This window comes from Somniosus microcephalus, chromosome 23 (assembly GCF_052327205.1).
Source record: "Somniosus microcephalus isolate GS21.2 chromosome 23, FLI_Smic_1.0, whole genome shotgun sequence".
In the NCBI taxonomy this organism is placed as follows: domain Eukaryota; kingdom Metazoa; phylum Chordata; class Chondrichthyes; order Squaliformes; family Somniosidae; genus Somniosus; species Somniosus microcephalus.
This window is the reverse complement of record NC_141009.1, coordinates 26437817-26464681: the sequence shown is the minus strand read 5'-3', so window position 1 is coordinate 26464681 and position 26865 is coordinate 26437817. Positions and strand designations below refer to the sequence as shown.

The 26865-nt window shown below is 42.9% G+C and overlaps 1 protein-coding gene across 2 annotated transcripts in view; it reads right to left on the bottom strand.

The window, feature by feature from the left end:
* Positions 1 to 26597, bottom strand: part of LOC147101753 (uncharacterized) — a 31921-nt gene extending 5324 nt beyond the window's left edge. The window contains exons 1-9 of one of the 2 annotated variants that reach the window (XM_085965651.1): positions 26414 to 26597; positions 21539 to 21659; positions 19489 to 19605; positions 13791 to 13888; positions 10170 to 10250; positions 8737 to 8859; positions 8064 to 8213; positions 7928 to 7975; positions 7476 to 7600 (exon numbers count right to left, since the gene is read on the bottom strand). In XM_085965651.1, coding sequence (XP_085821777.1) covers positions 7490 to 7600; positions 7928 to 7975; positions 8064 to 8213; positions 8737 to 8859; positions 10170 to 10250; positions 13791 to 13888; positions 19489 to 19605; positions 21539 to 21659; positions 26414 to 26482 — 918 coding nt within the window. In that variant the 5' untranslated portion in view covers positions 26483 to 26597 and the 3' untranslated portion in view covers positions 7476 to 7489. Of the gene's footprint in view, positions 1 to 3308; positions 7601 to 7927; positions 7976 to 8063; positions 8214 to 8736; positions 8860 to 10169; positions 10251 to 13790; positions 13889 to 19488; positions 19606 to 21538; positions 21660 to 26413 lie in introns of those variants that run through there. The other variant, XM_085965650.1, reaches the window with a different exon arrangement.
* Between the last annotated feature and the right edge of the window lie 268 nt (positions 26598 to 26865).

Genomic DNA, 26865 nt, shown 5'->3' with positions numbered 1-26865 from the left:
GCATGGATGAGGCAGAGGTGGAGATGGGCAATATTACAGAGGTGGCGGTCGGGGTGATTGAAAGGGATATGGGGTCAGAAGCTCAGCTCAGGGACAAATAGGATGCCGAGGTTGCGAATCGTCTGGTTCAGCCTCAGACAGTGGTCAGGAAGACCAGAAAATCTCAGGTTCATTGTTGGTCTGTGCCAGGTTTTGCCAAATAGCAATAGTTGTTGCACTTCACTGTAAGTGAAACACTGAGACATAAGAAGGCACTGTATCAACTCAAATCGTTCTGTTTTCCTTCTCAGCTGATCTCAGCCAGGGAAACATTTAGAGCCTCGGTACCCCTAGGCTAGCGAGGAGAAATATCAGCCAGGAATCATGGCTCCTGTTCACTGGTTCCTGCTGGAAAGTGTGCGTGTGTAGATGTCAGATAAGGACAGGATTGATCTCGTGAGCTGCTAGCCTGCCGACACTCAGTATCGCAGCTCACACATCAAGAATGGCTACCTAGATAAGGTAGTGGAGGGCTGCCGACACCCATGAAATCATAACCCCAGCAACTATCAGTGTCTTCAGAAGAGAGAATAAATATAGGAAAAGAAGCAATAACGGGTTAGATATATCGTGGTTAGATGTGGAGTAACAGCCCCTCCACTGCTCCCCAACCTCAGGCGAGCACCGTGTTCTCCATTTGCTGTGACCTCTCTGAGTGAGGATGCCAACTTACAGACCATTTTATGTTGTGACTCAAAGTCCACTCAGAACTAGGATTGCTCAAACCAGCAGAGAGAAGAGAGCTTGTTCTTATTTGTCTGGGCCGGATTCAACCCCAAGTCCTGGGTCCTGGGGTTCTGATGAAAGGCCATCGACCTGAAATGTTAGCTTTGTTTCTCTCTCCACGGATACTGCCAGAGCTGGAGGTGAGTAGACAATGTCCTAACTCACTGCACCTTAATGTTATTCTTATTAATATTAATTTTTATAAAGGTTCCAGAATTTTTGTAGTAAATTGGTATTACCTGTCTCTTCATCATTGTAATATTTGAGGGACTGGGGTTCAAAGTAAAATGTAACAGTGATTGTGATGTCACAAGTGATGATGTCTGTGGTAATGATATGTTGTTATTGGGAGCCACTCATGGCACACGATTATGGTTATGTGATGGATGTGAACTCTTAATGATGTTATAAACTTATGATGTAAATCCAAAACTACAGCCAACGTAAAACATTGGACAATTGGGCGAGGTGAAAGTGACTGCCCTTGACATCAAGGCAGCACTTGACCGAGTGTGGCACCAAGGAGCCCTACTAAAATGGAAATCAATGGGAATCAGGGGGAAAGCTCTCCACTGGCTGGAGTCATACCTAGCACAAAGGAAGATGGTTATGATTGTTGGAAGCCAATCATCTCAACCCCAGGACATCACTGCAGGAGTTCCTCAGGGCAGTGCCCCAGATGCAACTATCTTCAGCTCTTTATGAATGACCATCCATCCATCATAAGGTCAGAAGTGGGGATGTTCGCTGATGACTGCAGTGTTCAGTTCCATTTGCAATTCCTCAGGTAATGAAGCAGTCCATGCCCGTATGCAGCAAGACCTGGACAACATCCAAGCTTGGGCTGAGAAGTGGCAAGTAACATTCGCACCACACAAGTGCCAGGCAATGACCATCTCCAGTCTAACCACCTCGCCTTGGCATTCAATGGAATTACCATTGCCGAATCCCCCACCATCAACATCCTGAGGGGACACCATTGACCAGAAACTTAACTGGACCAGCCACATAAATACTATGGCTACAAGAACAGGTCAGAGGTTAGGTATTCTGCGGCGAGTGGCTCACCTCCTGACTCCCCAAAGCCTCTCCACCATCTACAAGGCACAAGTCAGGAGTGTGATGGAATACTCTCCACTTGCCTGGATGAGTGCAGCTCCAACAACACTCAAGAAGCTCAAAACTATCCAGGACAAAGCAGCCTGCTTGATCAGCACCTCATCCACCACCTTAATCATTCACTCCCTCCACCACCAATGTACCGTGGCTGCAGTGTGTCCCAATTACAAGATGCACTGCAGCAACTCGGTAAGGCTTCTTCAACAGCATCTCCCAAAACCACGACCTCTACTATCCTAGAAGGGCAAGGGCAGCAGGCACATGGTAACGCCACCTCCTCCAAGTCACACACCATCCTGACTTGGAAATATATCGCCGTTTCTTCATCGTCGCTGGGTCAAAATCCTGGAACTCCCTACCTGACAGCACGATGGGAGTACCTTCACCACACGGACTGCAGCGGTTCAAGAAGGCAGCTCACCACCACCTTCTCAAGGGCAATTAGTGATGAGCAATAAATGCTGGCCTAACCAGCGATGCCCACATCGAGTGAATGAATAAAAAAAATGAGGAAGGGAATGAGCCATTCTACAGGCAGAAAGAGACCAAGCACACTTCAGTGACGAGCTCACGTTAACCATAGTTGGGTCTAATGACTCCTATGGTTATGGATTAAACCAGCTTTTACGGTGTAGAAATATCTGGTATTTTCACTTTGATTTTATTATTAGTCATTTCCTGACGGCGCAGTGGGTTAACAAACTCTTCTTGCTCCTTTGGATTTGCATTTGAATCCAGCGCAGAATTATGGGATGAGAGTCTCCTGTCAATGCTGGCTGTCAGAATCCTTAAGTAAAATTAACCCTGCCCTCCTCAGCCTAGATACAAGTGGAATCTAAACCCATAGCACAAAACTGCCTTTACTCTGGTACCAAGATCAGTGCAGTACCCCTTATCACTTGATATGGAGGCCGTGTTCCAGCCCATTCTGCTGTCCAGCCGGGCAGAGAAAGGAGGATGGTTTACAGAGCAATACAATCTCAGCTGAACCAAGGCCAACTATGCCTCAGTCAAAGGTGAGCAAAAGGTGGGTTGTATAATGTACTCCTCCCTCTACCTGGGGTACCCACTGTGCAGGTGAAATAAATTTGTGGCCTTCAATATTAATGCAGATGTGGTTCAATCCTATTGGTGGTTTAAACTATAAGCCCATGGTTGCCAGGCTCTGGGGAAACTTGGGGATTTTCAGATGTGTAAAACTGCAGATGGCTCACGGTGAACTATTTACTGAACTGCTGAGTACTGTTAGTATATTCGGCAAATATACAGGTCAAAATAAACCAATCAAATTATTAATCTCACTGTATGTGTTAATACTAAAGTATATAAATCACAAGTCTACTTTATATCAAAAAAGGATTCAAGAGTGTGTGGTTGGGGGAAGTTGAGGAGTGGGAGGTGGGAAGAGGAGACAGGCAGTACAATAACAATTCACAATTTTATTGATTCATTAACATAACAAACCATCCCAAGAAGCTTCACAGGTGCAGGGCGGATCTGAGTGGGGGCAGGAGTTTGGGGAGCTGTGTTTTATGCTGCAGCCAATTTACTCACAAAGTGCTGACAATAAAGCGATTAGAGGAAGGGGCAAAGTGTGTCCAGAATCCTGGATTGGATAATAGCGTCAATCAAGAGCTTGGGGCAGTTGTCCCACCTGTAGCTGCTCACAATGAAGTCAGCAGGAAAGCAGCAAGATGGAGTGTTACAGGTCCGACTGTTCAGCAGTGCAGCAGCTCACGACTAAGAGTCTGGAGCAACGATTGAATGGGTAAACGATGCCAGTAGGACTGGTGTGATACGGGTTTTTTTTCTTGGTTTATTGAAATAGTGGTAGTTTGTACTGTAAATATTATTGATTTATTTGTAAAAATTTATCATTGCATTTATATTGTTAACTATAAAGCTGTTTTTTAAGGCTTTATTCTTTTTTTATTGTGGTCAATGGATGTACTGTAATGGATTTACTTTGTAACTGATGAGTTGTACAAGTACTGTTGTACTGGAATAAAGAATTTTTAAAAAGAGTCTGGAGCAAATCTTTTTTAACGGGAGTAAATCACAGAAATTTGTCCTTTCTGAAACAGGTTCAAATGCTTCTTTCAGGAGTCAGATTGATCGACAGGATGGGAAATAATTTGTCGTGTATCCATGGCAGTTCCTCTCTGCGGCCAGTTGGCTATGAGCTGCACCTTGTCAACTCTGGTTTGAAGTATCGCGGGAGAGATTTGTTGCCCCGATGCTGTCATCCTCACGAGCAATAAGGAAGCGGCATTGTCCGAATAGTAGGGAGACTAGCAAAAGTCCAGACAACGCGACTTGGTTTCTCCCGAGTCACCAGCAGCAACACCTGGGCGCCCAATCACCCATTCCGGTAGACTGCAGCCCAACGTGGGAGGATTGGGAACCCTACCAGCAGCTAGCCTACCCTAGGCTTGGGCCTTGCAAATTAAGCCGTCCTGCCTCTTAACCCTGCCTCCCCATTTTCTGATTGTCTCTATTATGTGCAGCTGGCTTTCCACAACACCCATTTCACAGAGTCACGCACTGCTTACCCGAGGAGTCTTTTTGCACCACTCTGATACAACCGTGACAACCCATTCAAAAATATAAACTGAAATACCTACTCCCCTATCTTTTTTCCTCCCCTAGAATTCTTATCTGACAAGTGCAGTAGTGCATTCCCCTCCATCCCCTTCTGTATATTTTCCCTTCCTGCCTCAGGCTGCTTACCCATTTGGCTTCGGGCCTTGTGCCCTACCTCCCATCTCTGTTGTGCATCCTGCAGTTCCCTGGCAACACCCTTCTTGTTCACCATTCTGCCAGTACTAGCACACTGGCCGTTTTGAATTGCTCATAATGATTTAAAGAGAGTGGGACCAGCGGGCGCGTGCTCCTTTAGTAAGCTGCCAGTTGATGGATTTGGGGAGGGTTTGGGGGCTAGCAGTTCTGGACCATAGGAGGAGACAATGGCTTTCAATTGTGAGTCAATTCAAAAAAATATTTTAGTACCAGAACATAAGTAGGGCAGTGCAGAGGTGGTGAGCAGGGATGAGTGGGATAGGCATAAGAGGCAGAATAGGAGAGTAGTGGGGGTGCAAATGAATGAAAATGAAGTTTAAAAAATGGAAAAGGAAAATGGCATTTGGGCCTCAGTGCCACCTAATGGCCAGAGCTTGCAACCAAAAGAAAGGACTTACATTAATATAGCACCTTTCATGACCTCGAGACGCCCCAAAGTGCTTTATAGGCAATGAAGTATTTTGAAGTGTAGTCACTGTTAAAATGTAGGAACTGCAGAAGTCAATATGTGCACAGCAAGATCCCACAAACAGCGATGAGATAAATGACTGGATAATCTGGTTCAGTGATGTTGGTTGAGGGATATACACTCGCCAGGACACTGGCAAAACTCTCCCCTGCTCTTCTTTGAATAGTGGCATGGGATAGTTTACATCCACGTAAGAAGGCAGATGGCATCTCATACGGAACATAAGAAATAGGAGCAAGAGTAGGCAATGCTGCCCTTCGAGCCTGCTCCACCATTCAGTAAGATCATATAATGTATAAGAGCAGGGAGATTATGCTAGAACTGTATAAAACACTAGTTAGGCCACATTTAGAGTATTGCGTACAGTTCTGGTCACCACAACTTAGGAAAGATGTGGTTGCACTAGAGAGGGTACAGAGGAAATTTACGAGGATGTTGCCAGGACCGGAGAGTTTTTGCTATGAGGAAAGATTGGATAGGCTGGGGTTGTTTTCTTTGGAACAGAGGAGGCTGAGGGGAGATTTAATTGAGGCGTATAAAATTATATAAGGGGCCTAGATAGAGTGGATAGGAAGGACCTATTTCCCTTAGCAGAGAGGTCAATAGCCAGGGGGCATAGATTTAAAGTAATTGGTAGAAGGATTAGAGAGGAGTTGAGGAGACCTTTTTCACCCAGAGGGTGGTGGGGGTCTGGAACTCAGTGCCTGAAAGGGTGGTAGAGGCAGAAACCCTCATCGCATTTAAAAAGTACTTGGATATGCACTTGAACTGCTGTGACCTACAAGGATATGGACAAAAAGCTGGAAAGTGAGATTAGCCTGGATGGCTCTTTTTCGGCCGGCGCGGACAAGGTGGACCTAATGGCCTCCTTCTGTGTTGTAAACTTCTATTATCATGGCTGATCTTCTACCTCAATTCCACTTTCTCGCACTATCCCCATATCCCTTGCTTCCATTAGTATTCAAAAATCTATCTATCTGTCTTGAATATACTCACTGACTGAGCATCCACAGCTCTCTCGGGTAGAGAATTCCAAAGATTCACAACCCTTTGAGTGAAAAAAATTCTCCTTATCTCAGTCCTAAATGGCTGACCCCTTATTCTGAGTTTGTGACCCCAAGTTCCAGACTCCCCAGGGTGGGGAAACACCCTCCCAGCTTGTACCCTGTCAAGCCCTTTAAGAATTTTAGATGTTTCAATGAGATCACCTTTCATTATTCTAAACTCGGAATATAGGCCTAGTCTACTCAATCTCTCCTCAAAGCACAATCCCCTCATCCCAGCAATCAGTCAAGTGAACCTTCGTTGCACTCCCTCTAAAGCAAGTATATCCTTCCTTAGGTAAGGAGACTAAAACTGTACACAGTATTCCAGGTATAGTCTCACCAGGGCCATATATAATTGTAAAAAATATTCTGCTTTTCTATTTTTCCTACCAAAGTGGATAACTTCACACTTCACACATATTCCATCTGCCATGTTCTTGCCCACTCACTTAACCCATCTATATACCTTTGCAGACTCTGTGTCCTCCTCACAGCTTACTTTCCCACCCAGATTTGTATCGTCAGAAAACCTGGATGCATTACACTCGGTCCCCTCATCTAAGTCACTGATATAGATTGTAAATAGCTGAGGCCCAAGCACTGATCCTTGCGGTACCCCACTAGTTATAGCCTGCCAATCCGAAAATAACCGTTTATCCTTATTCTCTGTTTTGTGTCCGTTAACCAAATCCTCAGTCCATGTTAATATATAACCCCCAATCCCAGGAGCCTAATTATGTGTAATAACCTCTTGTGTGGCACCTTACCGAATACTTTTTGAAAATCCAAATACACTACATCCACTGGTTCCCCCTTATCTACTCTGTTAGTTACAACCTCAAAAAACTCTATTAGATTTGTCAAACACAATTTCCCTTTCATAAATCCGTGTTGACTCTGCCCAAATCATATTATGATTTTCTAAGTGCCTCGGTTTAAGATCTCATCCAAAAGATGGCACCTCCAATAGTGGAACACTCCCTTAGTATTATACTGAGGTGTCAGCCTAGAATATGGGCTGAAGTGGGACTTAAACCCACAACCTTCTGACTCAGAGGCGAGACATTGAAAAACAAAATTGCAACATAAAAGTTGACTTGAAAGTATGACCAAAAGTCATGACAACATGAGTAAGACTTGTGAATAGGGAGTGTGCCAACACCAGATGTTTTTCATTTGTATATGTGAGAGGTGCCCAAATAACTTCTCTAACTTCATGGTGTGCATGAGTAACTATTAAAATATTATTTAAGAAGGATAAGACTTCTTTTTGAAACCTCTTGGTGATGCATCATCCATGTTGATAATTTGCCTTTGTTACTGACAGTCCCAAATCACAAGTTCCTGCAGTCAGAAGGGTATTAGAAGAAAATTGACAACTAGAGATGACGTCCAACTTAGCCTAGGGAAAGAAAGAAAAGGTCATTAATCTTCAAAGAAGGAGGTCCATAGGTCAGATCAGAATAGTGTTAGTGATTAGAAACAGATCTGTTCTGTACAGATCTCCTGATGAAAGGTTCACTTTTTTGGTGGTAGTGGGGAGGGAATGAGAATTATCAAGTATTGGTGATTCTATCATAACAATCTCAAATTAAGATACAGATCTCATTTAAAATGTTTTTCCAAAAATCATTTGTAATCATGTTAAACTGACCTTAAATATCTAAATAGTGTAACTGCTCAGCATAATCATATCAAATAAATGCACTAAAGACTGGGGACTTATTACCTGAAGGGTCTTCTTACATTTTCCATCTTCACAATCCCACAAGCAAATCTACAAGAAAAGATGAGGACAATGAGTCAGGATTGCAGACGATGGAACACAAGAATTCCCATTTCCAATGAATCCCTTTACATTATACCGTTCCCTCTGCTTCTGCTGTCACCAGTAGAATTCCATCCAGAGAAAATGCGAGGGCCATCACGCGGCTGGCGTACTCCTCCAGGAGAAAGATCAGCTGCCCGTTCCTTGGATCCCATACACGTACAGTCTTGTCCCAGGAACCTGAAGCCTATGAAACAATCAGAAGAGGTACATCTGAAAGAATTGGTATTTTGAGTAATATTTTGTTAGTCTGTAGATGACACGTTTTCTACAAGATTTTGTTTTGTTTTTCTAATTCCCCCTCCTGAAGGCACTGACTCATCATGTGGATTGGTTATACCAGTAACTCCAATGCATTACCCAATAGACCATCTTTCATTTGTAAGCCTATGGAGAGTGCGTTGGGCCTTTATAACTGAACCTGATCCTGTTTCCACCTGGTGTTTAACGCATAAACGTTCCAACATAAGTCATCAGAAGCAGGAACCGAACTGATTTCCATCCTTCACTAGCCCAGCAGAACCGAGGGAAATTGCAGGGGTCCCACTGTCATCCTGGCTAAGATCAGGTCGCTTAGCTTAGGCCAGAGACTTTCCTAGTCTGTACGGCTCAGTACCTCACCACACATTGGATTAGCCACTGAGCCAGTGAGGGAGCCCTGGCCATTTTTAATACGCCCAGTTTCTAGTTAATTTCACCATTCAGCTTACCAGCATTCCAATTGTAGAAAACGCAACACAGCTCACATTGCCCGTGTGGCCTTTCAAGGTCATTTTTCGTTTCCTTTTTTGTACATTCCACAACCTTACTGTACAATCCCAGGATCCCGTGGCCTGTAAGAAGAACACCTGCTTACTCGAAGCAATCTCTAAGATCCAGCACTGAAAAACATGGCCTGGCTGGTTTTACAAGAACAGCTGTAGTTAGCACCCAGGCAGTTTGTAAATACATTTACTACCAAAAAGATTCAACAGTTTCATCAAAAATATTACCATTCAGTCTTTCATCTGTGCCATCTAATGTACTTTTATCATTTAATGTATTGAATTGTAACTTTTTTTCCATATTTGAATATACTTGCTTTTGGCTGCTGCCAATTCTCTGCCCTAGGAGAGGCTCCTGAGGTGCGGACACCCTCCAGTACCACACCCATTCTTCATGGGTGAGCAAAGACAGTGAGAGTTGCGAGGCCCTTTGGTTGGATTGCATTACAGCCAAGCGCAATTCTGTCCATATCTGAAATCCACGCACTTTCCAGCTATGGTCACTGGAAAGTTAATCCTACAGGGGGTACATGAACAGAGAGACCTGGGGGGTATATGTGCACAAATAGTTGACGGTGGCAGGCAGGTTGAGAAAGCGGTTATAAAAGTATATGGGATCCTGGGCTTCATAACTACAGGCATAGAGTACAAAAGCAAGGAAGTTATGATGAACCTTTATAAAACACTGGTTCGGCCTCAACTGGAGTATTGTGTTCAATTCTTGGCACTGCACCTTAGGAAGGATGTGAAGGCCTTAGACAGGTTGCAGAAAAGATTTACAAGAATGGTTCCAGGGTTGAGGGACTTCAGTTACGTGGATAGACTGGAGAAGCTGGGGTTGTTCTCCTTAGAGCAGAGAAGGTTGAGAGAAGATTTGATAGAGGTGTTCAAAATCATGAGGGGTCTGGACAGAGTAGATTAATAGAAACTTTTCCCATTAGCGGAAGAATCGAGAACCAGAGGACACAGATTTAAGGTGATTGGCAGAAGAACCAAAGGCGACATGAGGAAAAAAAATGTTACGCAGTGAGTGGTTAGGATCTGGAATGCACTGCCTGAAAGGGTGATGGAGGCAGATTCAATTGTGGCTTTCAAAAGGGAATTGGATAAGTGCCTGAAGGAAAAAAAATTGCAGGGCTACGGGGAAAGGGCAGGGGAGTGGGACTAGCTGAAGTGCTCTTGCAGAGAGCCAGCACGGGCCGAATGGCCTCCTTCTGTGCTGTAAACATTCTATGATTCTACGATTCTCCCACTATTTAAACTGCCTTGGGTCTTCTATATTGTAAGCTGCTATATAAATGTAAGTAGTAAATTATGATATGCTAGGTGCACTGGGTATAATTGGAGATACAGTATAACAGTGAACAAAAGTAGGTTACCAAATATTCTCCATCGAATGAAAAGGCACTGGTTTTGATAACATTCTGATGTCCAGGTAAAGACGTCACGATGTGGCCGTACTGTTATAAAAAAAAAAGATGATTTTAAATGGCTTAGTGTTATACATCGTCTAGTACAGGAGCAGTGAAAGAATAGACTCCACAAGTATTTCTGTCCCATACAGCTAAAGTGAACTGGGAAAATAGATTAAAAGGTAAGACGGTAGATAAGCAGTGGCAGACTTTTAAGGAGATATTTCATAACTCTCAACAAAGGTATATTCCAGTGAGAAAGAAAGACTCTACGAGAAGGATGAACCATCCATGGCTAACTAAGGAAGTTAAGGAGGGTATCAAATTGAAAGAAATGGCATACAATGTTGCAAAGATTACTGGTAGGCCAGAAGTCTGGGAATTTTTTAGAAACTTGCAAAGGCTGACTAAAACAATAATAGAGGGAGAAAATTGATTTTGCGAGTAAACTAGCAAGAAATATAAAAACAGACAGTAAGAGCTTCTACAAGTATATAAAAAGGAAAAGAGTAGCTAAAATAAACATTGGTCCTTGAGAGAATGAGACTGGGGAATTAACAATGGAAAACAAGGAAATGGCAGAAATTTTGAACAAATATTTTGTATCTGTCTTCACAGTAGAAGACACAAAAAACATTCCAATAATCAAGGGGCAAAAGGGAGGGAGGAGCTTAAAACAATCACTATCACTAGAGGGAAGGTACTAGGCAAACTAATGGGTCTAAAGGCTGACAGGTCCCCTGGACCTGATGATCTGCATCCTAGGGTCTTAAAAGAAGTGGCTGCAGTGATAGTGGATGCATTGGTTGTAATCTATCAAAATTCCCTAGATTCTGGAAAGGTCCCAGCAGATTGGAAAACCGCAAATATAACACCCCTATTCAAGAAAGGAGGGAGACATAAAGCAGGAATCTTTAGGCCAGTTAGCCTAACATCTGTCATTGGGAAAATGCTGGAATCCATTATTAAGGAAGTAATAGCAGGACATTTAGAAAATCATAATGCAATCAAGCAGAGTCAACATGGTTTTATGAAGGGGAAATCGTGTTTGACAAATTTATTTGAGTTCTTTGAGGATGTAACGAGCAGGGTGGATAAACGGGAACCAGTAGATGTCGTGTATTTGGATTTCCAAAAGGTATTTGATAAGGTGCCACATAAAAGGTTACTACACAAGATAAGAGTTCAAGGTGTTGGGGTTAATATATTAGCATGGATAGAGGATTGACTAACTAACAGAAAACAAAGAATCAGGATAAATGAGTCATTTTCAGGTTGGCAAACTGTAACTAGTGGTGTGCCACAGGGATCAGTGCTGGGGCCTCAACCATTTACAATCTATATTAATGACTTGGATGAAGGGACCAAATGTACTTTAGCTAAATTTGCGGACGATTCAAAGATAATTGGGAAAGCAAGTTGTGAGGAGGACACAAAGCGTCTGCAAAGGGATATAGATAAGTGAGTGGGCAAAAATTTGGCAGATGGAGTATAATGTGGGAAAATGTGAGGTTATTCACTTTGGTAGGAAGAATAGAAAAGAAAAATATTATTTAAATGGAGAGAGACTACAGAATACTGCGGTACAGAGGGATCTGGGTGTCCTCGTACATGAAACACAAAAAGTTAGCATGCTTGTACAGCAAGTAATTAGGAAGGCAAATGGAATGTTGGCCTTTATTGCAAGGGGGATGGAGGATAAAAGTAGGGAAGTCTTGCCATACTTAAAGTACTGCATACGGTTTTGGTCTCCTTATTTAAGGAGGGATATACTTGCACTAGGTTGATTCCTGAGTTGAAGGGGTTGTCTTATGAGGAAATGGTGAGCAGGTTGGGCCTATACTTATTGGAGTTTAGAAGAATGAGAGGGGATCTTATTGAAACACAAGATTCTGAAGGGGTTCGACAGGGTAGATGCTGAGAGGATGTTTCCCCTCATGGGGGAATCTTGAACTGGGGGCATAGTTTCAAAATAAGGGGTCGCCCATTTAAGACGGAGATGAAGAGGAATTTCTTCTCAGAGGGTCATGAATCTTTGGAATTCTCTACCCCAGAGAGCTGTGGAGGCTGAGTCATTGAATATATTCAAGGCTGAGATAGACAGATTTTTGAACTACAGGGAAGTCGAGGGTTATGGGGAACAGGCAGCAAAGTGGAGTTGAGGCCAAGATTGGATCAGCCATGATCTTATTGAATGGCGGCGCAGGCTCAAGGAGCCGAATGGCCTACTCCTGCTCCTATTTCTTATGTTCTTATCTATCTATGTTCTTATACATAAAATGGGAAGTTGGCTATTTAATAGTTTTGTCACAAAAGCAAATTAAAACTGCCCATAATTATAATTTTTAACATCACTGTCCTCCCTGAATTGATTCAATAATCAATGCCATTGGCTTGTGGTTTTAAAAGGAATGGAATTGCAGAATTCAATTCTCAAATTCCCTAGGAAAATGTCCCAGGATCTTGTGTAATAAAAACAGAATTCTGACTTATTCGGTCACAGTAAACCCTAACTATACAGAATGGATAGTTTTATTCATCCAAGCAACTCTTACCAGCATCGTACTACATCTTGAGACTAAATAAATGATTACATTACAATACACTGAAGCAGTGATATTCCCCTCCATCAGTCAGGAACAGTACAAGGTGACACACTATTACTGCTCATCAATTGTAGAAGCCTGGCCTCATTGTTATCTTCCACTGACACCCTGTTGGTCTGGACCAGTTTCAAACCTTCCTGCAGAAAAGGCTGTGTGGAGGAGAGGGATCTTATGGGGCATGAAAACAAAGGAATAAATCAATAAAATACTCATTACAAAGTGTTTCAGCCCCAATGTAGGTAGAGTGTATCCTGTGGGGAGACAGCATGCACTGTTTATCAGGCAAACCGAAAATCTACGGTATTGATTGCTCAGTTGTTTGGTTTGGAACCTGTTAAGTGTAATAATTGGATTCTGTGCATCCCAGACATCCCACTCGCCCAAAAAATGGAAATATCTGTTCACCATGTAAATGCAATTGAGCCATCATCACCGCACTTTTAGTCATGAAATATATCGTCGAATTATAATTCAGCAGAATAACTCTAGATTTTCACTGGGCAAATTAAAGCATTTTGAAATTCATTGCAGAAACTGACAAACAACAAGGTTTCATTACATTTGTGTTGTTAAACTGCTAGTGATTGCTATCTCATCAATAGGGGCCTTGGGCTCATGACCAGGACAATACCAGAAGTCCTGGAAGTCTAATGACTTTTGACTGGTACCCAAAGTTTTGAACAGCTCTACCTTTATTTTCACTCTTTCAACATACATTTTTCTTTAAAATTCAGTCTTAAAATGTAACAGTTAATTGGACGAGTAATTTTCAATCAGGCCTCCGTCACCTAGAATAAAAGCAGAAAGTCCGAGTCCTGAGTGGCAGCATTATGGCGACTGGTTAGTGCACAGAGAGCAGGTAAACAATAGGCCTGGGACAGGTACACCATTGTGGCGGGGAGGGGTGTAGGGGGTGGGCGGAGTGGTGACAGGAGAATACAATGATGGGAAATATTATTAAATTAAAAGGCCTACAGCTAACCTGCGGATCCCACAGAACAGCTATATAGTCCCAGCCTCCAGACACGAGCAGACTTGAATCACGGCTGAAGCATACAGTCTCCACACTCTTACCGTGTCCTGCGAGTAACAACAACGCAGCTTATTGGACCATGTTAGAGAACAGTGTTAAGACAACATCAATGAGCTGGTGTTCTGTGGCATGGGTTGGAGCACATTAGAATCAGTTTTCGTACAAAGACAAACTGAATGCTGCAGCTAAAATTCATTGGCTAAAACCCAAATCAGTAAATAACATTGGGCTTAAAATTTCGAGTACATTGGAAACATGCTGGTAACAGCGCCGGCCAAGGCTAACGGCTGCCCGCCGAGAGAGCGCAGGCAGCGCTGGTATTTTGGTGCTGCCTGCTAATTAACATCAGCGGAGCGTTGATTTTATGGTGTAACGCGCTCTTTCCAGCGCTAAGCTCAGCAGGAGGCCGAAGGTCGAGTCTGTCTCCCACTTGCAGCGGCGGGGAACGGGGAAGAAAGGAGCGAACCTGTAGGCCATGTACGGAACAGTTGCCAAACTTGCTACAAAAACATTACCTGCCACCCAATGTTTATTGATTCTTTAATAGTTCATGAAGTGAATGCATCTGCATTCACTATAACACTAATCTTTCCCCAATGGTTATTCTTGAAAGCGTTTAAATGTGCAGTAATCGTGCCAGCTTTTAGTGGGTCTTGCATACTCGACACAAAATAATTATTTGATGAATAATTGGTTATGGAATTTTGAATAAATTAATTATAACTCCTTAAAATCCTAAGCAGTTGAGTCCAGATTTGCTAGGGGGGGGTGACGTTCCGGTGACGCTACCATAAAGTTAAAAAGGATCTTATCAGAGATGATCTTCTAGCCAATCTGATGCTCTTTAGGAATTTGTTTGTTTTATTTGCTGGGAAGCCGCTGAGGGATTTGCCATTTTGTACAGGTGTTCAGTTCTGAACGAAAAGCTTGTTCCACAAGGTTTTCACCCATTGATTTACTGACCCACAAATACTGTGGGCCCTCCCGGTAAGCCGCCAGACAATGCAACCCCCCCTGCCAAAAATGGCAGCGGCCGCATGACCTGCTGGCAGTGGGCGATAGTGCAGCGGCCGCCATTTCCCCTCCCCGCCGAGTCTGGCGATAACAGATAGCGCCAAACCCCCAAATTTTTAGACCATTGAGTTTATTATTGCCATCAAATTCTGGATATTCAGATTTTATTTTATTTTTCTATTTGAAAAGTGTCTGATCTAACCTTCAAAGCAGCAGCTCTGATACTGATGAAAGATTCAGAGAATGTGTGGTTATTTACAGGAGAATAGTAAAATCGTTTTCAGAGAATAATTTTCTTTAATTTATCCTTAACCATAGTCTGATGAATCTATGACATCATGAAAATGGAAATGTACTTCACAAAAAGTTTTGCATTTTGGGCTAAATTGTGTACAAAACTGTGTTGCTGCCTTCTATTACCCCTTTCTCCAACCTCTGTTGTACTAATCCTAGCCTCCTCCATGCTATGCCTAACTTCAATAATGGCCCGTATTTTCCGATCGCAGGCCTCCCGCGGGTGGAGGCTTGCAATCTGGAAAAATTTGTGCCCTTACCGGAGGGCTCCCGGGATGCACACGCTTCCGTTCCTGGGCCTCTCCAAACTCCAAGTGTGTAGGGCCCACGTATCCCAGAGGCGCAGGTGGTTCGCAGTGTTCCTGGGATCACGTGGGCCGTGGGGAGCCGATCACAGAAGGGAATCTCCCTTCGTACATTTGACAGGAAGACCTGTCAAATATATGAATGGACATCAATGAAAAAACATAGTAAAACTTTAAATAATTTTTTTTTTTTAAACCACATTTTTAAAATGACTTGAAATTACAATAAATTAAATATTTTAAACAAAAATTTAAATAATTAAAGTTTTTTACGGGGCTAAAAATAAATTTACCTTTTTAAATGATAAATCAGTGAATTTTTTTTTTTTTTTTTAAACTTTTTTTCAACTCTTATCCTGGTAAAAGCAGGCCTTATGCCTGCTTTTACCAGGCGCAAGAATTGTAAGAGTTTTCTGCGGGCGGAGGGTCTCCAAAAAGCGGAACTATCTGCCCGCGGAGGCCCTTCTCCAGGGCAGCCGGAGGATCTGTCAAGACCATTCTTGACAGATCGGAAATGCCGGTTTTCAGCGCATGCACATGATCGGAATATCTGGGCCAATAACATGTATTGCCCCTTAGCCTTAACTTTCTTCACTCAGTTTGCCTTTCCTCCATAACTGCGCTTCTTCTAAATGTGCAGCTGTGCATTTTCCAGAGGTTTCTTTGTTTTTTATGGGTCTTGTTGCTTATCTCTCAAAGATATTGAAGAAATAATCAAGAAATAGTTGCTCTCCATGGGGTTGCTTGTGGACAATGCAACAAAAAGGCTTGCGTCTATATCTGCCTCTCTGTTTATCTCCCACCATCCGGTTTCTTCTGATTTCCGCTTTCTCTTATCATTCGCTCTTTCTGAACTATATCCAGAATTCCACATGCTTGATGTAATTTGCTGCAATGATCACATAATGGATCATTAGACAACACCTTGAGTATTGTGTCCAATTTTGGTCACCAAGGCTCAACATTCAAGCCAAAATTCTGCTGTTTGTGTCCTAACTCGCACCAAGTCCCGTTCATCCATCACCCCTGCGCTCTCTGACCTACATTGGCTCCCGGTTAAGCAATGCCTCAATTTAAAAATTCTCATCCTTGTTTTCATCCCTCCATGGCTTCGCCCCTTCTTATCTCTGTAACCTCCAGCCCTACAACCCTCCGAGATATCTGGGCTCCTCTAGTTCTGGCCTCTTGCGCATCCCCGATTTTAATCGCTCCACCATTGGCGGCAGTGCTTCAGCTGTAAGATAGTAACTGGTATAGAAAAGGTAAACCTTGAGTACTAATTCAAGGCAAGTTATGACAGTAGAACAAGGGAGCACAGAATAAATCTGATGAAAAGTCAAATTACGACTGAGTTCAGGAAACAAAGGGTGTGGCAAACAGTGAGGGGGTGTGGCAAACAGTGAGGGGTGTGTGGCAAACAGTGAGGGGTGGCAAACAGTGAGGGGGGTGGCAAACAGTGAGGCGGGGTGGCAAACAGTGAGGATGATACCAATCGACTGCAACAGGACATAGAAAGGCTAGCAGACTGGGCAGACAAGTGGCAAATGGAATTTAATACAGAGAAGTGTAAGGTGATGCATTTTGGCAGTAGGAACAGGGAGAGGTAATATACACTTAATGGCACAGTTTTAAAGAGTGTGCAGGGACAGAGGGACCTGGGAGTTAATGTGCATAGGTCCCTGAAGGTGGCGGGACATATTGAGAGAGTGGTTAGCAAAGCATATGGGATCTTGGGTTTCATAAATAGAGGTATTGAGTACAAAAGTAGAGAAGTTATGCTGAATCTTTATAAAGTGCTGGTTAGGCCACAACTGGAGTATTGCGTCCAGTTCTGGTCACCACACTTTAGGAAGGATGTGAAGGCCCTTGAGAGGGTGTAGAGGAGATTTACCAGAACGGTTCCGGGGATGGGGGATCTTAGCTACAAGGACAGGTTGGAGAAGCTGGATTTGTTTTCATTAGAGCAAAGGAGGTTGAGGGGTGATTTGATAGAGGTGTACAAGATTATGACGGGTTTGGATAGGCTAAACGGGGAAAGGCTGTTCCCACTAGTTGATGGTACAAGGACTAGGGGACACAGATTTAAGGTTTTGGGAAAGAGATACAGGGGGGATGTGAGGAAAAACTTTTTTACGCAGCGAGTGGTGAGGACCTGGAACCTGCTGCCGACGGAAGTGGTGGAAGCGGAGACACTCAATGTTTTCAACTGGAGACTGGATAGGCACTTGAGGGAAATAAACTTGCAGAGCTACGGGGATAGAGTGGGGGAATGGGACTGACTGGATTGCTCTACAGAGAGCTGGTACAGACTCGATGGGCCAAATGGCCTCCTTCTGTGCCATTATGACTCTATGACAATGAGCAGAGTGATCAACATGTGGAATGGTCTTGCAGTAGGCTTGTGAATGCAAACATCCCTTGGTTTCCTTCAAGATCCAGCTGGATAATAAGACAGGGAGACTAAGTTTTTCTCCAGATGGGTGAGATAAGATGGCATCCTTCATCTGTATTTATCGTGTGATCTTATAGTATTGTGACAGTGAGAGGAGTAATGTGTGTCAAGCTACATCCAATAATCTAGCTTTTACTGATCTAGAAACTGATTGGAAAGTGGGATCATTCTAGACTGAGAAAATCTGATACAGTTAATGATATTCTGGTGGTTTGATGCATTTATATATCTCTTTACAAAGTTACACCACTTGAATACTTCTCTTAGGAAAATGAGTTAAGCCAATCTTGACTCATAACGTTCACTGTTTATCTCATATTATATGGACCAATTAGCTCACTAAATATGGATGTTAAAATGGGACCAGGTGCTCTATAAATTATAGGTGAATCTTTTCTTCATAATGTTTAATCATTCAGAGACCCGGGGGTTCACATCCACAAAGCTTTGAAGGGTGTAGGACAAGCTCGTGCAGCTGTTAAAAAAGCATATGGCTTTCTAAAAGAGGCATAGAGTACAAAAGCAAGGAAGTTATACAGGAAACTTTGGTTTATTCGGAGGTTGTATGTCCGGAATACTCGATCTAATGGCAAAAATCAGGAGCCGTTTTCTATAAGTTTTTTTAGATCTCGTTCTTTTTTTTTCCCCAGTCAGGCACTGCAAGGTCTGTAGCTATAGCAACAGCTTCAGCTAGAGACGCTTGCCGCTGCAGCCGACTCTTTAGAAGCTGTTGCTAAGCAACAGTGTTTGTTGTCAGATACGGAGATGAAAACCTCCGTATGCTTCAACATTAACTTTGTATGTCCGGCAGTTTTGATAGATCGGCAACACGCCGGTCCCGTCGATGCCGGATATCACAAAGTTTCCTGTACTGATCCTTTATAAATCACTGGTTAGGCCTCAGCTAAAGTATTGTATTCAATTTTGGGCACCACACTTTAGGAAAGATATCACGACCTTGGAAAGGGTGCAGAGGAGATTTACAAGAATGATACCCGGGATGAAGGACTTCAGTTATGTGGAGAAACTAGAGAAGCTAGGATTGTTCTCCTTAGAACAAAGGTGGTTAAAAGGAGAATTAATAGAGATGTTTGAAATTATGAAGGGTTTTGACAGAGTAAGTCTGAATTGTCCAACTGTTGCTTGGAAAAAGATGCTGGGGAGTTAATTGTATTTTACCTAGGTCTAAGAATTAATTGGGGAATATCCCATTCAAAACATGGGCACAAGTCCCCCAAACCCCCAGACCCACAAAATGCAAACAGAACAAACCAGAAAATCATGTGGGGGTTGGCAGCCATCTAACGTGGAACTCGACAAATCAATTTTTGAGTTGGCAGCCCAGCAATTTTGATATTTGAAACTTGGATAGTAAATGTTTGGTTTTATGCCCGTTTCGTACATGCCAATAGCGGCCTTGTTAATACAGCAAACTCCAACCCTGTCCCAGTCTGGAGCCCAGTCCGCGGCCCTACCCTACCCTGTATTAATCTGAGCAAAGACAGTAACCCTGGTCACCACCATACTGGGTAAGAGTGTTTTCTGTCTCTGTTGTGATCAGACTATTTTCTCATACACATACCTTGTAGAATGTGCAGACACTCTGTTGTTGCTGTGTTCCACACTCTTACAGTGCGATCAGAGGACCCACTGGCGAAGAGCTTAGAGTCAGCAGAGAACGCACAAGTCTTCACTGGGCCTGTTGGAGTAGAAGCAAGATACAGAATCTGTTCATACAGTATTATTACACAGTATGTACCATTACACTGCCAACCAAACATGATTTTACACAGTACTGACACAAATGCAGCACTAGAAAAATGGACCCGATCTTGCTAGCAATGCATTAGTTAGCAAACCCAAATAATGAGCCGTTCCTAATCTGAGCATTTCTGCTGATGGCTCTCACCTATCAGCTGTGGCTATAGGAAACTGTTTTAAATTAGATTAGATTATTTATACATGTTTGAAAAATGTCATTAGAATAGTTTGTTTTCCTCACTACCTTTTGAAAAATCCAAGCATGTTAACATTGCAAAGGGCATTGCACTGAATAAAATTATTTTGGCATCTAGAATAAATTACAATCTTCACTTGTTCAGCAAACCTAATAATCTGAGGTGGTAAGAGCGATAGGAGTGGTTTAAACTAGGAACTAGGAACCTATAACTTGCTAATACTCTATTAAATTAATAATTTTAACTAGACAAATTAATTAGTTTCTAAAAAACCTAAAAATAAACCAAATGAATTAATTACATAAAAACTTTTATGAATTTATTAAATAAAACAAGGTTAGGTAGAGATGGCAGTGCAGGAGGTGTGCAGTATCTGCAAAGTAACATCAAAAGTCACAACCTCTGGATTACTACCTGAGCCACGCACAAATTAGCATAGGGACAAACAGATGAGGGGTGAATGCATGGCTGAAAGAGTGGTGTGGGAGGCAGGGGTTTCAATTCATGGACCACTGGGGAAAGAGGGAGCTGTTCCGTTGGGACGGATTCCACTTAAACCGGTCTAGGACCAGAGTCCTGGCGAATCGAATAACTAGGGCGGTATATAGGGCTTTAAACTGATAAGGGCGGGGAGCAGGATTCAGGTGAGGGGAAATTTATGAGTCTAAAGAGAAAAGTGAAGGCTGCAGAGCAAAGTAGCGATTTGGATAAAATCAAGCAGAGTGCATCAGGAAGGTACAGAGAGTTTGACAAAGCTAATAGGGCATTAGTGACTAATGTCACATCAAGGAAAAATAGTAAAAAGTTAAAATTAAAGGCATTATATTTGAATGCACGAAGCATTCGTAGCAAGATAGATGAATTAACGGCACAGAGATAAATAGGTTTGATCTAGTAGCCATTACTGAGACCTGGTTGCAGGGTGACCAAGGTTGGAACTAAATATTGCAGGGTACTTGACTTTTAGAAAAGATAGGCAAAATTGAAAAGGAGGTGGGGGCTGGTAGGCCTGATAATAAAGGAAGAAATAAAAGACAGTAGTGAGAAAGGGTCTTAGCAATGTTCAAAAGATGCAACCATCAACTTACACAGGGACGAGATGAAAATCAGTCACTAAAATCTCATCATTGAGAAGAAATATTATTTTATTAAATTAATGTAAAGAGTTCCAATAACTATGGGTTTCCCACAAGTGATAGAACTAGCAGAATTTCCATCATTGGTGAGAGGAGTATTTATTCCACAATTAACCTGATCACACAGTATTTATTATCTTAGGTCCCATTTACAAATCTTGGGGAATGATTTATCTGCTTGCTACTTATTAGTGTAAATCTTCCCCATGGCATTAATGTGGCTTGTGCATCTTAAATGAAGTAATTCACTAGCAAAGGAATCAGACGAGAACATTACTGACGACAAACAATCTTTCAAAAAATATTCACTGAGTGACAAAGTAGATGTAGCTCAGACAGTATTAAACCATTGAACAACAAACAAGGCACAAATAAAGATAGAAAATAAGCTGAAGATCACAAAAATACATCCAATAATATACAGGGTTGATAAATCATGTACAGCTGCTGTGCAATCCCAGATTATGGGTAGCTGCCAAATCACAAATATGTAAAGAATACCTACAAGCGGGTGAAAGGTGTCACCGAATTCGCTTACCTGTGTGACCTTTCAATTTAGATAGAAGTTTTCCAGTTCCAACATTCCAGAGACAAATGTTATGGTCATCTGAACCTGTTAATAGGAGCTGGCCATCACCGGAGAATGTGCACTGGTTCACCTGTAAAAAACCAACCATTTCATAACCAAGCACCACGATCAGTTCTGCTTCATTTAGTCACAGTAGATTTCCAAACATTAAGGCCAGAATTTTGACTACCTGGGCGGGTCCAGTGCGGGCGGTGTCCATGGGGGGTCGTGACCCCGCTGCTGGCTCCATCCCGCTGTTGAAAATGAACTTACCTTAATGGGGCCTATTAAACCCGCCCAGCACGTTACCTGGCCCAGTTAGATGGAGCGGGTCTGGTGACGTCATTCATGACACGTTTTCAGCCGGGATCTTTAAAGAGACCATGGCCACATTACATTTGAAGTTTAATCTAACATAGTGCTGTCAGTGCACTATAGCATTGGAGTGTTGCAAACACCGACAATGACTGCACAGAGGCAGAGGGCTGCACCCAGGTTCTCCAATATGGAGGGAGTCAGAGCATGCAGGAAGGTCCTCTTCCCTTCCGATGGGCGGTAGAGACCTCCCCAGGAGACCAAAACAGCCTGGTTGCAGATTGCAGAGGAGGTCATAAGCAGGAATGTGGTCAGGAGGACCTGGGTGCAGTGCCGCAAACATTTCAATTATCTCATTAGATCAGGAAACGTTAGTACAAAGCCACACTCAACTTCATCCTGCTATGCCTCTCATCACATCCCCATCTCTCTGCCTTCCCTACCCTATTCCTGCACATCCTTACTCACACCAACATACCTTGCACGTCCACCCATCCCTCTCTATCTACATTACCACTTCGCCATCTCACTAGCCACCCCTCACATTCACCCTCATCCTAGTCCAGTCATACCAACTAAGGGTAGACACTTGGGTGTGTTACCCAATGTTAATGTAAAATTTCTGTTAATATGGTGTCAAATCTTTATTTTTCAACACTTTCTGGTCTTGGACAGATTTGTGTGCACCTTTGGAAGTGGCTTAGTGAGTTGCAGTGAATGGTGAGACATAACGGTACCCCCCGCAATGGTGATGAGTGTGAAAGGAATGGCTTGGACATTGTAGGGATACTTTATGGTGTTGGTGTGGGATGGTGCCAACCTGGCACATCATGTGGCAGCCATATAGGCATAAAGTTAACTAAATCTGGCCATGATGAGGCCATCTCCGGCCTCCCGGGCAGCAATGTGCTCAGGTGTTGATGCCCTCTGTCCTGTGCAGCATCAGGTGATTGCGGAGAAGGTTGGTGTTGTTGTTGGTGCTGCTGGTGTTGGGGCTGATCGTGGTCCGATTCTGAGGATCAAGGTGAGACAGTATAAACGGCACCCATGTTGATGGAATAGATGGCAGGTGAAGTACAGATGACAGAAGCATTCTGTCAATGGTGAGAGAGTTCTTCCAATGAGGTGACACTGGATGGAGACTTTGCTGGAAACACTTGCAGCCTGCAGAATCCGTGCTGGAAATGGACTGAGCAACAGCTTCTGCCTGAGGAAAATGATCAGCTGTCAGGTGGGAGCTTTTACTCTACATTTGATGCTGTCAAGTAATCAGCTGGAGCAATGGCCACGGAACTCCCGCCTCAGGTTGACAGATGCGGTTCCCGAGTTGTGTGAATCCTGTGGCCATGCAGGGAAATTTAAAAAGTAAGTGGAAAAAGGCTCTTAAGTGCCTGTAAACTACCAGATAATCATTTCAAATAGGTCGCTCGCCGCTGCCGGTTGGGTCGGCTTCGCAATGACAGACGCACCTTGGGGAAAGGCGCGTGGGGGCTGACCCGCGTTAAAAAAGAACAACTTTTGCACCCGACCCGCCACCAATCGTGCCCGCTACCACCCCGGATAATTCTGGCCTAATCGTTAATTTATCATAAAACTAGACTGAGGGGCTGCACAGCATGTTGGTTCTAGCTTTACAAGAGGTCGTTTATCAAGAGTCTCCCTGGAACATTCCCAGCATTCCTGTCTCTGCCACCTGACTCTCTTAAGGAGGATACGGCCAGTTCTCTGATTGACAGAAATTTCTCACCACAGCTACCTTCTTTTCAACTGATGATGAAACAAGCACATCTCCACTGGCTTTAGGAGCAGACTCCCCAACGTCGATGGCTGTTAGCCGTCGCTAACTGATCCCCGGCTCTGTAACAAATTGGTTTTGTCACAATCCAGCTGCTGGAAATTCTTACTTTGGCCTTTCAAGTTTCAGCTGTTTGCGTTGATGACATAGAACTATCACCTGGAAAGCGTACTTGACGGGGGACTCGGAGTGAACAGAAGGAGTTTCAAGCTCAGATTCATTTTGTGTGGTGATAACTCACTCAGAGCCTGAAACAATGCTGGTAGATCGCCAGGAAGGCAACAACACTAGCAACAACTTGCATTTATATAGTGCCTTTAACACAGTAAAAATGTGTCAAGGGGCTTAATTATTGAAGGTTGGTCAGCCTGCTTTATACTATTTTTATTTGCCCATTTTTGGCTTCAAATGCTTGTCCAAAGTAGGAATTGTAGATTTAATATGCCATCTTGAGCTGGGCTTTAACTTTAGCTCTTGTCAGAGTTGCTATGTGACTCAGCATGGATAGGAAGAGATCTTCTTGTTTGAGGATTTTTAGCAGTCTGGATTAGCTTGAGGATAATGAGTATTGGCTGTGGCAAGTACAAAATCACACGGAGCTCTGAATGCTTGAAACTCTGCAGCCAGAAATTGCATCGCATTATCTGTGACAAGTTCCTCGGGGATCGCTCAAGTGAACACATTCCCAACATATATCTGACAGATGAATAATTTCAAGCAATCTAGAATATCAATAATGACAAGGTCTTTTTGTCCTCTGAGCTCACACAAGACCACAACAATCTCCTGCCAAGGTCTCTCTGGCAATGGTGTCATCATCAAAGGTTCCTCTCTTTGTGTTGATTTAATAACTGGACAAAACTCACATGAAGACACTTTCTCTCTGATGATATCCTCGCTAATGCCTGGCCAACAGACAGATATGTTTGTCTACTCGGCATTTCATCAGCTCCAGATTGTCCAGAATCTCTCTCCTCATTGTAGGAGGGATAATAATCCTGCCCGGTACAACAACAACTCCTTTGTTACTGAGAGTTCTCCTTGTACAGTGTAACATTCTCAGTTCTTCAGGGAGATCTTGAATATACTTCGTTGAAAGTTTTCTATTGGCCATAGTTGCCTTTCTTATAGGTGTACCTCTGTACCTAGACATTACTCCACTGGCCTTTACTGCTTCATGCCTCTGTATCTTCAGTAGGATTCCTGGATAATCTATCAGCTCCATGTTACTGTCTCTGGAACATACTCTGCCTTTCCATTAAACCTCCTGAGTCTCTTCCGAAGATGCTGACATCATGGTGAGACTGTATCCAAATCCTAAAGGGGAAGTGGCTAACCGGATGACTGACAGCAACTTCTCATCACATGCCTGTTGGATGAAACTGCTGATTTTAAAGGTGATCTCTCCGCCTCTCTACCTCTCGCCTCCTTTAAGACGCTTTGCCCAACCTACCTCTTTGACCAAGCTTTTCGTCACCTGTCCTAATATCTACTTATTTGGCTCGGTGTCAAATTTTGTTTGATAACGCTCATGTGAAGTGCCTGGGGACATTTTATGACGTTAAAAGCGCTATATAAATACAAGTTGTAGTTGTTGTTCTATAGGAATTGCACATTGATTCCATCTAGTGGCTACGGTGTGAATGGGGGGTTTTACTACCTTATTATGTACACTATGTATGCATGTATGTATATGGCATATATGTGTGTAAGTATTACTGCATAGCTATACATTATATATGCACACATGTATTACTGTATATGTGTTTATGTGTTAGTGTGTATATACATGGTGTATAAAAATATTTCTGTGTATGCACAAGGTATGTATGTGCATATATATTACTGCTTATGCATTACTGAGAATGTCACAGTGTATGTGTCACAGTTGGCCAAAAGGTTTACTGTTTTTACCACATAAGGTGGACTTTATTATCTGCAGGAGCTGTAGTATTTATTAGTTTTTCTCTGACCGAAGATTAGATGAAAATTCATAATGAAAGTGGACATTAATCAGCTGTCACTTCAAGTGGAGGTCTTTAAAAATGTTATCAAAAATATGCAGCAGTGTGAATCTACCCATTCACTCCAGCGCCACCATGAAGCACGTGCACACAGTGTATAAAGAAAGAACATACATTTATAAAGTGCCTTTCATATCCTCAGCGTGTTCCAAAGTGCGTCACAGCCAGTGCATTACTTTTGCTTTGTAATCAGTGTGGTTATGTGCGCAATCGCAGCAGCAAATTTGTGCACAGCAAGAGCCCACAAAGAGCAAGGATAAATGACCAGATAATCTGATTTGGTGATGTTGGTTGAGGGAAAAATGAAAACATGAAGAACTTCCCTGCTCTTCTTTGATTGGTGCCATGGGATTTTTTATGTCTACCTGAGCAGGAAGACAAGGCCTCAATTTATCATCTCATCCAAAAAGAGCCCCTCCGACAATGCACTATTCCCTCAGCATGAACTAAAGTGTCAGCACAGATTCTGTGTTCAAGTCCTGGAGCTGGACCACAACCTTTTCACTCAGAGGCAAGAGAGCTACACCTGAAGCGAGCGGACACTTGAAGAGCACGCATATAGGGGCGAATTTCCTTGTCATTTCCAGCATATTTCTGGCGTTTAACTGGGGCAAGCAACTTCTTGTGGCAGGAAAATATACAATAATTATTCCAAATATTCAATAAATTTCTCAAAGTCTAAGGTTAACAGACAGTTAGTTTGCTACCTACCTCTGCTGCGTGTGAGGAAAAGTATTTCACAGAGATGTTGTTGAAGTGTGAAGCCAATTTCTGCCACATGATCAGTTGATGCCGCTGATTTTTTTTTTTTGCATAATATCTTCACCGTTGTCGTCAATCAGATGACAAGAAGATTCGGCAGATTCTTGGCCAGCTGTGTGCAGTATTTACGTGCCTGCTGTAAATTATGAGAAGCAATTCTTTAGCGGAGAATGGGGGACATAGATTCTGAGTGGCTTCAGTTGCCTGTGGGCAGCCCCAAGCTCGCTGTGTGGTATCGAACATAAGGGGTGTGACTGCATTCAATAATCTCTGTCTTCCTCTGTTTGTTTAATATTAGCAAAACATCTCAAGGAAATGTCAAGTTACCCTTTAATCAGCAGTTGAACCCAATTTGCCAAATATATTATTTTCGTAAACCATTGGTGGGGAGTCCAGAACAA